The sequence below is a fragment of the Cyprinodon variegatus genome, unplaced genomic scaffold (genome assembly GCF_000732505.1).
Source record: "Cyprinodon variegatus isolate N-32 unplaced genomic scaffold, C_variegatus-1.0 Scaffold1022, whole genome shotgun sequence".
In the NCBI taxonomy this organism is placed as follows: Eukaryota; Metazoa; Chordata; class Actinopteri; order Cyprinodontiformes; family Cyprinodontidae; genus Cyprinodon; species Cyprinodon variegatus.
In genome coordinates, this window is record NW_015151475.1 from 265,902 (window position 1) to 282,883 (window position 16,982).

At 38.7% G+C, this 16,982-nt stretch overlaps 1 protein-coding gene across 1 annotated transcript in view; it reads left to right on the forward strand.

The window, feature by feature from the left end:
* The window catches only part of LOC107100872 (nuclear factor of activated T-cells, cytoplasmic 4-like), a gene marked incomplete at its 3' end in the record, with an annotated part of 16,526 nt that extends 5,385 nt beyond the window's left edge, over positions 1–11,141 (forward strand). The window contains exons 2-6 of the mRNA XM_015399535.1: positions 4,232–4,398; positions 4,870–5,382; positions 5,471–5,646; positions 10,693–10,855; positions 11,041–11,141. Coding sequence (XP_015255021.1) covers positions 4,232–4,398; positions 4,870–5,382; positions 5,471–5,646; positions 10,693–10,855; positions 11,041–11,141 — 1,120 coding nt within the window. The remainder of the gene's footprint in view (positions 1–4,231; positions 4,399–4,869; positions 5,383–5,470; positions 5,647–10,692; positions 10,856–11,040) is intronic.
* Between the last annotated feature and the right edge of the window lie 5,841 nt (positions 11,142–16,982).

Genomic DNA, 16,982 nt, shown 5'->3' on the forward strand with positions numbered 1-16,982 from the left:
AATCTACTTGAGTACAGTAACAAAGTATTTGTACTTCGTTACTTCCCATCTCTGATTATAAAACAGCTATTCTTATTGTGACAGAAACAAAAAGAAACAGAAAGTAAAACAGCAGCTTTGTTCTAATTTATGCTTCATTTAATGTCTCATTAACTTTCATTCTTATTCAAGTAAAAAAAAGTGAACCACAGTACTGATTAGTAGTGTTGCACCGATACCAGTATAGGGCGGGGCCCTGATCCAGCACTAAAATGGTGGTATTGGTATCAGTAAGTACCAACAAATAAGGCAACAATACCATTTAGAGAGCCAAAAGTTTATTCATCTATTGTCACCCATTCCAGGTAGGCAATAAAAAGTTCTACTGGATTCACTTTGTATTAGTCTTTTTCCTGCTACACAAAGGTAGGCAGCAGCTTGACAAAGCCATGATGGCAATTATTTTACATCCAAGTAGTATGCAGTTCTTCATCTATATATACACACACACACACACACACACACACACACACACACACACACACATACACACATACATCAATTTAAAACAGATGGTATTGGGGCCAAAAAATGGCATCGGTGCAACACTACTCGTTAGTCTTAGATGCTCCTAAACCAGAATATCCAAAACTGTAAAACAAGAATATTTACTCGTCATCTTGAGTTGCAATCATCAGGCTTTTTGTTGCCATTCAAGTTTTTTTTTCCCTGAATAAGATTTTTCTTTCTTTGCCAAAAATGATAATGTTTAAAACATTAAGGAAATATTTTTTTTCTATATATATATATAATAGTTTTTAATCTAACTAGAAATGAAACAATAACATTAGGATCAGTTTCTTTATCTATCTGCTGTTAAGTTTTATTTAAAGAAAGCCATTTTATAACACTCTGTGTCATTCTGTGAGCTCTTTGGGTTTCTGTACCACAAGTAAAAAAAAATCATTGGATCATTTATGTGTTTCCTTAGGATTTGTTGAAAAAAGAGTAGATGTCCAAAGACAAACTGGCCTGTTTTAATCTCTAATTGATTGTTGCACCACTAACAATAATTTCTCAAAGGTCAAACTTGTATTTATTTAAGGAATGCTGCTTTTTGTTTGCACCGTTGTTAGTGGTGAAATCCATACACCCTATTGCCTCATACAGATCTGGGTTCACATTGAGAGGAATATCACAGATTCAGGCCTGATGCATTTCTAAATATCTCATAGCTTTTGACGTCTCAGGGGGGCTGTAACTCTCAGGCTGGAGGTAAATATAGCTTTAAAAAATCGGTTATTAACATCTTTGCACTTTAGAATAACTTTTTCTGTGTTCAATAAGCGTTAGGTAAGCTTTTGAGGCCCATAAACTTTACTGGTTTGCACACAAACATTCATATACCCAGACCTAAAACCTGCCTTTGCACAGCAGCTTTAATCACTTGGAAATATCTCTTCTGCCAGGAAACATTTGAAGAGATGTTTTTTTTTTTTTTTTTTCCCTAACTCGTAATTTGTTGGCGGTTTCAGTTGTGTGTCCGTGTTGCCCAAAATTTGCCTGCATGGCTCACCGCCATCATTGCACAACAATGATCAGATGGAGCCTTGCTCATTACAGAATAACCGCCGCTATGCTCCGTGTGGAAGCCGTCCACACAGCATAGGCGGGAATTAAATGTGGCCTGCAGCAGTTATGGCCTTGTTTGGGTGGGTGTTTGGCATCAAATACACACACACACAAAAAAAAAAAGTTTTGGTGATTTCATGCTTAAGAAAATGTGTTTTAGTACCGGTTATAAAAACTAGAAGCATGGTATGCGACTGTTAATGAAAAAAGAATGGGCTCTCCGTGATTTGGTCATGCATGCATTTTTTTAATGCTTAACAGAACATTTGTTAACCATGAATATACTTTTTAGAAAATGAAACAATGATTATTATGGTATAAAAATGCAGAGAAAAAAAAAACAGTAGCTTTTAAATGTGTATGCATTCCTTTTACTGTCATTTTTTTCTGCTAAAGGAAATGGTGCAAATAATCTGCAAACTTTTTCTGAATATAATTTGATATTGATTATTTGCAACCCAGAAACAAAACAAAATAATCCAAACCTGTTAGACGGAAATGTTTAAATAAGAAGATGCAAATCGGATAAATGGAGGCAGAAGATGTCTTTCAGTCATCAATGCACACATTCAGAGACACACAGGAGCTCCTTCAAGCTGGGCACCATTTCATTCACAACACCTGTCCCATCAACCAGGAATCCACATCACTGCATCTGTAATAGATGGACTATAGGACCAGTTTGCTATAACACAATTTCATACAATATATAATTAGGGGTCCCCGCTCCATCTCGCAATCAGTTTGGGGGTCTTTGGCCTGGAAAACTTTAAAGACCCCTGTCTAAAATGAACAGTAACATTCAGCTTCCTGCATCTTGAGTTAATTATATTTGTTCTCTCTGCCTTGCAAATGTTCTCTAAATGTTTCAGGTTAACTAGAGCTTGGCAGGGGCATTTCAAAACTTCAACAATCCTCTACTGAAGCCGCTCTCTGGTTAAAACGGTTGCATGGTTGGACTCACAGGGATGCTAAAGCATCAAATCTCTCTTAATTTTCTTATTTAATGCAGACACTTCGAGGTTCTTGAGCTACAACTGGTTTGCTTTGGCACCTGGGGGGGATTTACCATTAGGCAATACTCAGCTGTTGCCTAGGGCCCCAAGTTCCTGGGGGCCCCATAAAACTGTTTAAATGTATGGTTAATATAACTATTCCTTGTGTGTCCACATTAATTATGTTTTTATATAAAATCCTTTGGCTAAAATGCCATCAGAACGCTTATAATATTAAGTGTGTCTCAGCCCCCCCCCTTCAGTGTCCACCATATTGGATCAGTCCATTTGATCCAAATGTTCTGAAAGGTCCAAACAGACAGCAGCAAACCATTTGAAAACAAACGATGCAAAGAGCAGTGTTGCCAACTTAGCGCTTTAGTCGCTATATTTAGCCACTTTTCAGACCCCTCTAGCACTTTGATTTCAAAAAGCGCCAAATCTAGAGACTTTTTTCTGCTACTGGAGACTTTGGAGACAACACCTAAAAGCAGCGAACTCTGCTCTCCAGAGCAAGTATATTGGTAAGACAGGCCCCCTGCCTGTCTTTGCCTAGGGCCCCACATTTCCTAAATCCGCCCCTGTTTTGCACCAATCCTATTTTATCTACCTCCTCCCAAAAGATTAGTCTAATCTAAAGATAAGTAGCCAGTAGATCATAATGGTGGCTTTAATCAAGAATGGGGGATTTCTTTTAAAGAAAAGACTATTTTTCTTTTTCATCACATAAAGAAAAGAAAGATGTTTTCACTTGTGACCTGTGCAACAATTAGCTGAACAGAAAGCAGATCTCTCTGCTTAATCAATAACATTTCAAAGCTTAGTCTGTCTTAGTGATGTGTTCGTGATTTCTCTGTTTATTTTACCGAATGGTGGTTGAAGTATTGAGGTTAAAGGAACTGTTCTACCTGCTGTTAATTATCTGATAAGATCATGTTGTCTGCTCCAATAACAGGACTGCAGACACTTAAAAAACAAACAAAAACGGAAATAACCCAGAGTCTAATGTTGCAGAGAAATTGAAAAATAAATATAAAGCAATGAAAGGATTAATGGGAAAATTAGCTGCGTTATCTGAATGAAACAAAAATAATCTAGCCTACCCCTATGATCTTGATATAACTGTATCGAAAAAGGCTCGACATTTGGATCCACTGCTGTTCTTGGATTCCTTTGAAAGGCTTCAGAGGGTGGAGTAATTACTTTCCTTACAGCATAATTACAGCAGATTGAGAAAAACTAATGTGCACCAAATAATAAAAAACATGCTGATGTAGAAAAATGAATCACACCAGTAATTTTGCTTAAAAGATTTTGATCCAAGTTTTATCTGTATCTACTAAATAATCTACCAAATTAACAAAAAACACCAACATATTGCATGCTCTGGATAAAATAGCAGACTGTTAACTAAAAGGCAGTACGCTTAATTATAAATCTCGCATGCTATTATATGAAAATACCTCATGAATATTCAGTTAGATTTTTTTTTGTCTTTCAGACAATAGATTGTTGTCTGAATATTTCAATGATTTAGACACGTAAAATGAAATCTATTCAAATTTGATCATATTTCCCTTATATTTAACCTTGTAGTTCATTCATTCGTTCATTTATTCATTCAGGTACAGACAACCACTTAGCCATCAGTCATGCAGGACAATCAATCAGCATCCCCAGCCCGCCGCCTTCATCCAATCAGCGAGCAGGGATGCATTCGCCGCCTCCCAGACGTGCTGCAGTCAGAGAGTTCAGCGGCACCTATGAAAGCCTGCCAGCTCGCTCTGTGCAGGTAAGTAAACAACACTTCCAATCAGAATCAGCTCTATTTGCACGCTGGTGCATGCAAGAAAAAATTTTGACTCTGGTTCCACTTTGCAATCAATGAGGATAAATATTGTTATTAAATTTGTAGCCAAATATGTTTCTTCACAAGTGACAATGATGATTGGACTGGTGCAAAAAAACCTTTCCGGATTAATTAAAACCTTACTGGGTTTAAACAGGCCTCTGGGCTGTGAGTAGTAGAGTTATTTTTAACTGTTGCTTTAAGTTCTTTGTTGTTTATTTCTTCTGTTTGAAATTTTTTTGTCTTCTCATCTAAAACGCCTCCGAGTCCTATTTTTTTATTTGAGATTCCTTCTACTTTTTTATATCTAAAGTGCTCGTTGTTAGACATACTGGTTCCATTTCAGTCCAAATGGAATATTCCAATCAGATAGTAAACCAATAAGTCTAAATCTTTGTTATATGTTTATGTCAGGTTTCAGAGTCGTGTGTGGTTGAATGCCCCAGTATCCAGATAACCACCATTTCACCAGAAGATGACCCAGCACCAACTATTGCCAGCTACTGGGACACCAGCAGCAGTGGTGGGTGGGACAGAGAGCGCCTCTACCTCCCCCTGCTGGACCCCTTTTCTTACCGCGACAGGTTCCCTGGCTCCCTCAGCCCCAGCCCCGCCTCCAGCCCTTCATCCAGAGGCTGGCTTAGCCCCGCTTCCAGCTGCGACTCCCTGCTGGTGGAGGAAGAGGAGCTCAATGAGGCCACCATTAGTTTTGGACTTTCTCCCTCCTCCAGGCCTACTTCTCCTGGGGGTAAAAAGCGCAGGAACTCTCCTTTAGCTTCCCCCTGCATCTCACGGCGAAGCAGTTACTCAGAGGACCTGCAGGGGTGTAACCTCGAAGGTGGAGAGTCTACCTCCCAGTCTCAAGCTCTGCCCAGCCTCTGTGAGCTAAACATCCCGCAGAAAACCAGGAAGACATCACTGGAGCAGGCAAAGATCCTGACTTGCTCTTATTACGCTCTTTACCAAATTCCAAGCAATTCAATTTATAAGTAAATGAAAGCGTTTTTTATGTCAGTTGTCTCCCAGAGAGGGGGATCAGGAACAGGGACCGGGCCGAAGCTCCCCCTGCCCGCTGCCGGAGACCCAGCAGACCCGGAGGGAGCCCCCATCCGTCGGAATGGACTACCTCCCTGTGCCTCCTGCTCTGGCCTGGGGCAGAACCAGAGCTAGTGCCCACAGTCCTCTATTCAGGCAAGAACACTTTTTATGTTGTCATCAAAGTGTTAAAAACCTTAGGAGAGGTTTTAATGTCCTCCATTAAAACAGAAAAGTAACTGAAAAACACATCACAATGAAAGCACTCCATGTTTCTCTTAAAGATAGAGTCCAAAAATGAATCCAGTATAACCTCAATCGTTCAAAATGGCTAATTTGATTCCACACTTTAATTCATAATTAGACTTTAATGAAGTAAAAAAAAAACTCTGGTTTCATTTATACCTAGGCTGCTCTTGAAGCAGGGTCTTGATTTTCCTTGTTCACTTTTCTGACCCTAAAAAATGTCATCAAAACATATTTTTTTAATTAAAAATATTGGAGAAAACACCAAATTCACAACAATATGGCTTTATTGCCAAAAAGGAGCCTCTTTCTCTTGAAGAAAGAAAGGTACAGCCTTACTTATGCTCGCAAAGTGTAATGATTCCTAAGACTTGTGTAGTAACGTCTTTTAGACAGACGAAACCAAAGCAGAGATGTTTGGCAATAACGCAGTGCAATTTGTTTGGTAAAACCAAACACAACTTTTCTGCAAAAACACATCATACAAGCTGACAGGCATGGTGATTGAGTGATGGTGTTTAGGCTTGTTTTGCAGTCACAGGATCTGAACACGTTGCAATCATTAGGCCAAACATAAACCTCTCTGCATGCCAAAGTGCTCCAGATTCAAACGTGAGGCCATCTGTCTGATATAATCAAGAAAAGGATGCCAAACACAACAGCAAAACTACAACAAAAAAATGTCTGTAAATGAAAAGAATCAAGTGGCTGCAGTGACCTAGTTAAAGTTGATACCTCAACCTAATTAAGAATGCCATTGGTGGACCATAAGCAATCCATGCAAGCCATGGTTCCCCCTCCTGCTTCAGCATTTCCATTTTGGTTTCATCTGTGATGAAAGGTTAATAGCATGGCTGAAGAATCACCTGCGATAAATCTTAACAAAGTGGTGCCAGATGCACGTGGTGAATCACTGCTAGTTTGTGCTGCTTACATTTTTATTCACGCCTCTATCATTGCAACTAAGCAGGCCCCCATTTTACTTAAACCACACAGGTGTCAAGCTATGTTGGTGTTGCTAAGCTTGTGGTTAAACATTATTTGGTGTTATTTAGATTACAGTGTAGGTACCAGATCTGCTCGGGGCCCTGCCCTTTCCTATGACATCATCATAACGCCACTCGGACAAACTGTATTGCACCCGTTTCTTATGAATCAGATCTCTTCTGGAGTCTTAACATATTATTACCCATATTTTTTTACATTTCATCAACGATCTAAAGTAGTCAAATGTAGAAAACAATCATTGTCGGTATCGAAGGAAAGCGCTGTGTTCTCAGACAGACTGAGCTGTGCCGTTTTACAAGGTGACACAAAAAGTCTCAGCTTATTTTTATTCTTTTTATTACGATCTGAGGGCAGGGAGGACAAATGGAACATCTTAAAATGACTTTTGTAGAGATTTTAGACGGAGAAAACAGTTATTCTACTTGTAAAAAACAAATGGCTGTTGTTGACACAAATTTATAAGGAGTGTAGCTTAATATGGTCACTACCCGATCTATCCAGGAAGCACAATCCGTCCTGCATGAACAGATATACATCTGGGTGTCCATGAATAATGTAATTATAGTACTAAATCACTTATTTCTATGCTTAACTCACTAAAGAATGCTAATACACATCTTTAAAAAATGCTGTATGACTTTTGCCAGACAATTTTGATGATTTTTACATTTTCTTCGTTAAACTGTTCCTCTGATGTCATCATAGGACATGCTCAGAACAGTCCGGCAAAATATGTTTACTGTGTTTATCTGCATTTTAGTTGTTTCTTTTTTTAGATTACGCAATATATACCATAAGGTTAACACGAAAGGAAAACATAAAACTCAAAAACTAGATTTATGTTAATATCCAAACCCGAAAAAGTACCGGAAGTAGCGTAGGATCCCAGTTCAGGTGCAGATCGGGCAAAGACGACTGATAAAACAGAAAGAATTGTAAGGCATTTATTTTCTCAGGAAATACATTATTAACCTTGAACACATTATATTTTAGTATGTTTACTATTTTTGCAGAGGGAAAAACGTCATTTAGGTCTTTTAAAAAAAATAAAAGCAAAGACGGCCCGGATGCATATCTGGATGCGCAGATGAACTGATGGCGCATGCGTAGAACAGTTTGTACTTCGGGGACGAATCTGGCAGTGACATGGCTAACTGAGCGAGCTAAAATAGGCTAACCTGTTAGCCACTGAATACAGCTAGCCAAAGCACTATTCAGCTCGACCCCTTTATATCACGGCCTTGCAGTTCAGCATCGAGAGATTTTTTTCAGTTTCAGGGGAAACTTTCTCGGTCATTGGACACATTACAGATGCTCCAGACTCCGCACATGGATGCTGCATTATATTATAATCGTTGTCTAGGCAACCACGTCATGTGACAACGTTCAGCCAATCATATAGTGTAATAGCACTGACACACGCAGGGCCCGAGCAGATCTGACCACCCAAGCAGATCTGGTACCTACACCGGCAGGGGTCTCGTTTATCCCCGTCTCCATTGGTCAGACCTGTTTTACCTTCTTTCCATTCTGAGTATTTTTCCAACTGTAAAACTGTTCTTGCATTCCTTGCTATTAAAAGTAATATGCTGATTTATTTATTTACTTGTTATCACCACAGATTTGCTAGAAAGATCTTAAGTATACAAACAGATGGATCTAGTGGGACGTCCAAATACGAACATTTTATAGTTTTAGTGGTTATATATTCCCAATATCTTGTTAAAAACAGGCAGTCCCATTAGATATTTGTCACCAGTGTGACCACAGCTTAGCCACCATTTAATGGAAGGGTCACAGATGATACGTTAAACCAGAGGGGTTTCCAACAATATGTTTGCTATTCTCTGTTGATTCCTTCCTGCTATACTGTACCCGTTTGTGGTATTACATCCTATACATGTTCATTCCCAGTATCCATAGGAAGGATCCTATTCAGTGATCTGATATTAATTATTATCAGCTGTGTTTCTAGAAGTCAAACTTAATTATTTAAAGAAATGCATCCTAATTAACAATAGTAATGTTGGAAACTCCGTTATCGTCATTTGCGATTAGGGCTGGATAATATTGCTAAAACTCATATTATGATATACTGTATATCTTGATTTCTCTCAATGCAATATAAATCTGATATATTTATATAAACATCATAAAAGCCTCAGAAAAATGTGCCAAGCAAGCCCACAGCAGAGTCCTGTCCAGATGTCTGATTTTTATTATGCAAAGAAACTCCTGAAATATAACATGTCAGAAATGATTTTTCAAAAAGAAAAAACGTGTAGTTTTTGGTGCTATGAGCTCAAACAGATTAAATGCACATTCACCCAGGTGATTATCTCTCCCTCCTCATATTCAAATGGCTTCTTCCCTCTTTTAGTTTCTTTGCCATTGCCTCCATTTTTTTTAATCAACATTCATTGTTAAAGAAGACTAAATTAAATTAGCAAAACAGCTCATGATTGCCTCTGAATGTGCAGAATAAATGTCGCCAATTAATTCACAAAAACCAAGCTTTTCATTAAACCCTTAATGACACTATAGGCAGAGCTTTATAAACCATCCTATCACGATCAGGATCACCCCCCAGTTCTAGTCTTGACTTAATGTGTTCTGTTTTTTAATAAAAGCCTTATCCTCTTTAGTAAAAAAACAAAACAGATTACAGTCCTCTTGTTTTGTTACCTGGGCACATTGAACTTTAACAACAGGAAACAACACTTAATCTTAGGGGAGAGTGGCGGCCTACTGGTTACGGCATAGAGCTTGGAATCCTGGGATTCTGAGTTTGAGCCCCACTGCCACTCTGGGTCCCTTAACCCCACACTGCTCCCTGGGCGCCCCACAATGGCAGCCCACTGCTCCCCAAGTGGATGGGTTAAATGCAGAGGTAAATTTCTCGACTGTTAGATCAATAAAGTTCAATTGTTATCATAGTAAGGATCAGCTCAGTTAAAACAAAATGAATTCTTTCACCCGTTCCATAATGTGACAGGAGGGAGCTGCCTTATTTAAAGTCTGCGCTCGGCTCCCCTTTTAATTTAACTTGAAGCTATGCCGCCAGCTGTTGCCTTACGAGCAACGTGCCTCCTTCACAGTCTGCACGGAGCAATCTTTTCCTCATTCACCAAAAGCTGAAGTTGGAGATATTTTTGGGGGAATTGTTCTGCTGGCTACAGGTTTGGTTACATTATCATGGGCGCTCAGGTTATAGCTAAAACTAACCATCTTGTAGCTAAGTGTCTTAGTAGCACAGCTAACAGCTGCAGAGCACAGCTTCCTGTCTGTGATGGAATTAATCTTGTAGCCAATTTGCTGCAGCTCTTACTGTTCATTAAGCAATAAATTACTTAAACACAGACTGAAGCATACATAAAAATACTGGAAATGTCTTCAACTGCCATATCATTGTTATTTAACAATACGGATCGATACTGAATAACTTTCCAGCCCTAATGTCAATGAGTATAAATGAACAGATATTAAAAACTTAAACTTTTCAACAGTTGCTTTTTGTATCTCTGCTTCTGTCTCCTTGAACCCCAGTCGGCCTCAGCAGATGGCCACTCACACTGAGCCTGGTTCTGCTGGAGGTTTCTTCCTGTTAAAAGGGAGTTTTCCTCTCCACTGTTGCTACAAGCATGCTTAGTGTGAGGGATTGCCTTGAGTCGATGCAACCAACTGGTTTTCCTTAGATAGAAAACTTTGAATCAATTTGACTGGATAATCTGGAGAACTGTAAAGTGCCTTGAGATGACATGTGTTGTGAATTTGAGCTATATAAATAAATTGAATTGAATTGAATTGAACTTGGTTTAGTTTTTGGCTTTCAGGTAACCTAACTGAGATATAACAGTTTCTATTTGCTGTATATCTAATACTGGCAACCTGGTGTGCTGTTTTTTTGTATTCTGCTCACCTGTTGCAATATTATCTGCTATCCCTTAGGTCTAATGCTCTGCCTCCACTGGACTGGCCGCTACCATCCCAGTTTGACCAGTTCGAGCTGCGCATTGAGGTGCAGCCCCGCCCACACCATCGAGCTCACTATGAGACGGAGGGCAGCAGAGGTGCCGTCAAAGCAGCACCGACAGGACATCCCGTTGTCAAGGTCCAACACATGAAATTCACAAAAGCTAGCTTCTATTCACCTGCAGGGATTGGGAACTGGATTTTGTTTGATTTAATCAGGAGTTATTTTTTAGCTGTGTTTATATAATACTGACTTAAAGTCACATGCTGTGTCTGCCTGCTGATCTCGTCCCAGTCTGATGCTATTGATCTTAATCTGTGCAGCTGTGTGGATATACAGAGAGGAAGCCACTGTCGCTGCAGGTCTTCGTCGGAACAGCTGACGACCGCTCAATCAGGCCACACCCTTTTTATCAGATACACAGGTATGGACCTTTGGTGTCAAAAACAAATGTGTCTCCATGTTTTTTTGTTGGTTTTATCTAAAATCACCAAAACCCTCAGAGGATGCATCATCTGACTGTGGTTTTAAATTCAGCGTAACTAATCACTTGGTGCTTTTGAAAGACTCCATGAAGAATCCACCGCCTCCGATTTACTCCTTTATAAAAAAATCAGCTGTAAATAAACAGATAAGATTTAGACACAAGATATACAGTTTTTTTTTATGTACAGGGTTCATTCATCAGAACTCAGTACATTAAAACTGTAATTCATGCTCTTAACAGCATGTGATACAATGTTTAAAAGGATGTTTTAAGTAAACAGATTTGGAATGCCTGCTTTAAGATGGGAAATAAAGATATAGACATTAAGGATAAACAAGAACAAATACAGGCAGAGAAAAGATGCACAATAATGAACCACCTAAGACTCTGATGCAGAATTTTGTATATTTTTGTAAAAAACAACTTTAGCATCAATAATATTAATAATAACATTAATATTAATAATAATACAGGCACTCAAGTAATAAAGAGGACAAGTATATTTTAAAGAATGCAGAAAATCCCACTTTAATATATCTTGTAATTGAAAATAAACTTATACAAAGTTGGTCTTAATAAACATATGTCTTTCCTATCAGAATAGAAAATATATAAAAATTCACATTTTAGGGATTTAAATGTCTCTGTGAGGAGATTTACGTAAATCATGGAGGAGAAGAAAATAAAAGTAATAATGTGGTAAAATATCTTATTGTCATGGTCTTGTTTCTATTGTGCTTTACTTTGCTCCTTGTTTTCTAGGTTTATTGGTTTAATTCCAGTTTTGTTGTAATTTCTAGATGTATGTTTCTGTTGTCCTCTGTTGCCCTCTTGTGTTTGTGTGTGTGTTCCTTTCTCCTTGGCTCCCTCGTTGTCTCCTTGTCAGCTCGTTAGCCCTGCCTTTGTCTCTGTCAGCTATATATGCTCTCCCTCTGCTCTCACTCTTTGTTGGTTCCTTGTTGTTGCTGTCCTCCCATGCTGTCGTCCACCTACCTCGTCTCTCCCTGGCTCCTCGTGTTTGGTTTCCCCAGATGTCTCAATTCATTCCTGCCTTTGTTTACTGTTTTTGCCCCATTAAACTCCAAGAAATCTCCTCAGCCTCTCTGCCTCTGCATTTGGGTCCTTCAAACCTCAACCAAACCTTGACACTTATATACTATGCACTATAAAAAACAAGTTGATTGATTATGTGGAATCTAGTGACCAATATAATAATAAATATCATGAGTACTCGTATATTTTTAGTAATTAATTCATTTAAGTAAAGAATTAAGAACATGACATTAAGAAACAGTTCTAACCACTAAATTGAGGGATTATGTTGAGCTGATTAAATATAGGAATGTATTAATTTCAGAATTTAGTTCAGAAAAACGCAAGAAAATAGAGGAATTTCAAAGAGAATGGGATACAGGTGTGTAGGTCCTGAGACCAGAAAAACAGCACTAATCATTAACAAATCTGTAACTTTGCAAATAAACCATCTTAAACTGGGATATCTCTATAGTAGGCGCATGAAGTTAAAACAAAGTGTGAATAAAAACACCACAACTAAATCTGGAATGTTTCAGGAAATGGGATCATAGGGTTCATGATGGTATAAGGAAGTATTCTGGGAGCTCAGATCAGCTTGAGAAGCAAATCACAGGTAACAAAACACTGGTAGTCAAAGTTTAGGTTCCAGCCAGGAGATAAAAATAAGCTCAAACAGAAGGAAATATAAAGATGTAACACATCTACACCTCTAAAGACTGGCAGCCAGCCCCTCTTAACGTCCCACTGAAGAACATAATGGGTCACGTGTGTAGAGTGGAAGAAAAGCAGCAGACCTTATAACCCTTATAACTTTGACAAACGCTGGAATCTAGTCATTTCTTAATACTAAATTTCTCATATTTCATAAGGAAGTAAGCGGTAACAACAAAAAGGTGATAAATAATTTCTGCTGTTTAATAATGTTTTAATGCAGGATGACATTTATGAAGTATTCTTCTATCAGTTGCGTGGCTAAGAATTAAACCCCTATACCACAGAGACCAAACGATATGAGAAAAAGGTAAATAAATCCATAAACATTAAGATCTGCACATGTTACTATAATGGTACTGTTCTTTTCAAGTTAGTAAATGAAAACTGGCTCCTTAAATGATTATTTTTTTAGTTAAAAGTGGTTAGAAAATGTGTATTTTACGTTATAATGAATCTATGATCAACCTCATGGTCTCTGCAGACCTGCATTTAGCTTGATGACTTGAGGAAGCCACACCTGTGGCGCCCGGCTTGGCCTTTATGGAACGAATGAAGCCAGGATGCCCTCCTCAAGCTCAGCCTGGCTTTATTCATTTTCCTGGGATTTCTGAATTCAGTTTCTGTGTAATAGGCCTCAGGTTGATTTAGCATTAAAATAAATTATCAATGTGTTGAATCGCCCCTTATCCAGACTGATAAGTACAGTGGAGGATCTGTAAAACTACAGGAGGGGCTTTTTTTCATTCAGAGGACAGTGGAAACTTTGATCTCATGAACTCCTTAGTATACTAGAAGTTTTAAGATAAAAATCTGGTGACCTTTGGCTGAAAAATAATAAAGGTTCATTTAGGGATTTTCAGGGGGATTAGGAGAACACATGGCTAAATTAATACAAAAAGGCTTATCAGATATAGAATGAAGTTTTCCCTTTCAGTCCTCAGACCTATGGTTAATCTGTGGGTTGAGCAGAGGAGAAGAGAGGACCCACGACTAAAATGCATTAACGATCAACCAAACTTTATGTCACATGGTCCAAAATCTTCAAGTCAAAATTATTCAGGGACCATAAAAAATTATCATGTGATTATTTTTTGAGTCTTGCTTGATCATAAGTAACAGATTAAGTTGGTCAGATGTTTTATTGGAAAGGAACTCACTATGCTGGATGCATTTATTGTAGATATAGAAGTTAAAAACATTTTTTTCTTGCATGTTTGCCTTTGAAACGAAAGCAAGTTTCATAAAACTGGCTTAGTTTGTAAGTCGGATAGATTGGCCAAATGGGGCTTAGTTTGTTGTTATTTGGGTTTAACGCGGAGGTCTTCATCAGGGGGTCCACGAGCCCTAAGTGGTCCACGGAGGTACTGCATGGGGGTCGTGAAAGTTTTGGTTGATCAAACTTTTTTTTGCATTCTTTTCCACAAATTAAAATGTCTTTAAATCCACATCAACATGAATTCCACAGACTGTAGTAAACAGATAAATAGATAAATAGCAGAAGATGTCTTGCAGTCATTAATGCACACATTCAGCGACACACAGGAGCTCTTTCAAGCTGGGCACCGTTTCATTCACAACACCTGTCCCATCAACCAGGAATCAGAAATACTTTAATAATCCCAGGGAGAAATTACTTTAGTTACATTACTCCATCTGTAATAGAGTGACTATAGTTTGATAGGACACTATTTCATAGAATATATATAATTAGGGGGTCCGTGCTCCATCTCACCATCAGTTTTGGGTCCTTAGCCTGGAAAACGTTGAAGACCCCTGGTTTAACGTATTACTCGCTGTAAGTCTGAATTGGTTACTATGGCAATGGACCCAATGATCTTTACCTGAGTGTATTTCATAAAACTCGCCCAGAAAAATCAGACTTAAGCGCCTGATTCTGACTTAACTTAGGCACTATATTTCATACAGCAGTTACTGGTTGAATGTAAAATGCTTTTAATCTCTCAGCAATGGCCTTTTCCCTTTTCCCTGTTTCTATTGATGGTAATAATATTTATTTTTTTATAAAAAGTAAAATTCGAACCTCCTCATAACTTTCTACCAATTAAATACTGTTTGCTTTCATGTTTCACCATAGTTTCTCAATAAACTCTGTGCTGGATCTGTTAATGTGAGTTACTACACTGATCAGCTGAACCTGAAGTGGCATCAGTTGGAGAAACCCAGAAGATGTGACTAAATTGAATCAAAATTGGTGTCTAAGTCCAAAATTTTTGAGTGCATATTATAAAACATGCTGATGAAGATTTTCAGTCATCCAGGTCATATACATTCCGTAAAAATTCAAAATATATCCACTGGACATGGTTTCCAAGATCTGAAGACGTTTCGCCACCTCTCCAGGAAGCTTTCTAAATTCAAATCACAGAGGAACAAGGGACCTACCCGCTCCAGCCGGTGAACAATACCTCCTTAACAACCGACCCTTAACATCATAGACAGGTTTCAGGTATTACAGGAGAAAATCCCCCCTTAACGGCAATCCCCCCCTTTAACGACCAATCCTCAGAATCATAGACAGGTTTCAGATATTACAGGCTAATGATGGAACCAAACGACCCATTCATCGGTTACCATTTGCATGTTTCCAAGCGATACAAGGCTTTGTCTATGTAAGACTCAAACTCACTGCGGATCCAGACATTTGAATTGAGACAGCTTCCTGGAGAGGTGGCGAAATGTCTTCAAATCTTGGAAACCAAGTCCAGTGGATATATTTTGAATTTCTACGGAATCTTATAAAACACCCCTCAGGTGGCTATTTGTTTTTGGGTCAATAAAAAAAACTAGAAAGAAACGCTGTCTGTTCCCAGCAATCAGAATGACACTTTCGTTCAGAGAACGTGTTTCTAGAAAACTTTAATAAACTTAAAGGTATTGTGGAGAATTTCTGGAATTTTTTAAAAGACCCACCTTCTCCAGTATCGACAAAATGAGCATAGGAGAGCATGCACAAGCCCATTTCTCCTTGTGCACGCCCTAACCCCTAAATCCCTCAGTCACTGTATAGAGCGGGAACTATATAGTGGACTTCATAGCGAACTCAGTTAACTTACCGTTCGGACAGATGATCACTTCCCCATTAGTCCACTGCGGGGTGCTGCGCCATCTTTGTTATTAGTCGCAGCTGTTGGGAAGCGACAGCCTATGGCAACAGTGGGCCGCTGTGACAGCAAATCCCATAATGCTTTGTGAGGAGAGCTCTCTGCGGAATATTAGCCTCTTCTAATGCCTTTCTTTTCCTCTCATACACTTTGTAAACCCTTTTTCTCTTATGACGCCTCATAACTGTGGTGAGAAAGGTGAGCTTCAATGACTGTCTGAAACCATAGCTCACCACACATATATGCCTGAAAGTGTGCATGTGCAGAAAAAAATAGCTGGCAGGATGAGCACCTAGGATGGCCTTATGTAAACATCAGCCGGAATGATTGACAATTAGGAGGACCACTTATTTAGATGATCCACCTGGAAATAAAAGATTTTCCTCTATACCTTTAATGTAGATTTGGGTGCAAAGAATTCTGTTGCTGGGCAAGAATCTGCAGTAGAAAGACAACTATTTTGTGTGTATGTACATTTTCTAAAGTAAAAATGTATATTTTTGGTAATAATTGTTACTTAATTAAAAATAAAAATTCTCCGCCTGCATCCAATAACTGACCTGGTAGGGGATTTTTCCCCCCCCGAAGCGCTGTCTGTGATTAAGAATGACTGTTAATTACCGTAAATGACAGAAATTTAGAGTGTTTTATTTTTTACCCAATAAAGCATGACTGTTTCCTAATGAACATAACAGTAAAAGCATACCACTGATTAAGTGTTATAATATAAAGACCTCGCCTATTCAGCCAGGCCAACAATTCCCTTTAATGACCCCCCTTTCAGACACTAATACCCCGTTTACACTACCCTTAAAAAACTGAGCCGAGAACGGTCCGAGCTCAGTCACTGAGATAACCTGTCGTGTGTGACCCGAAACAACTTGAACTGAACCGAGATAGACATAAC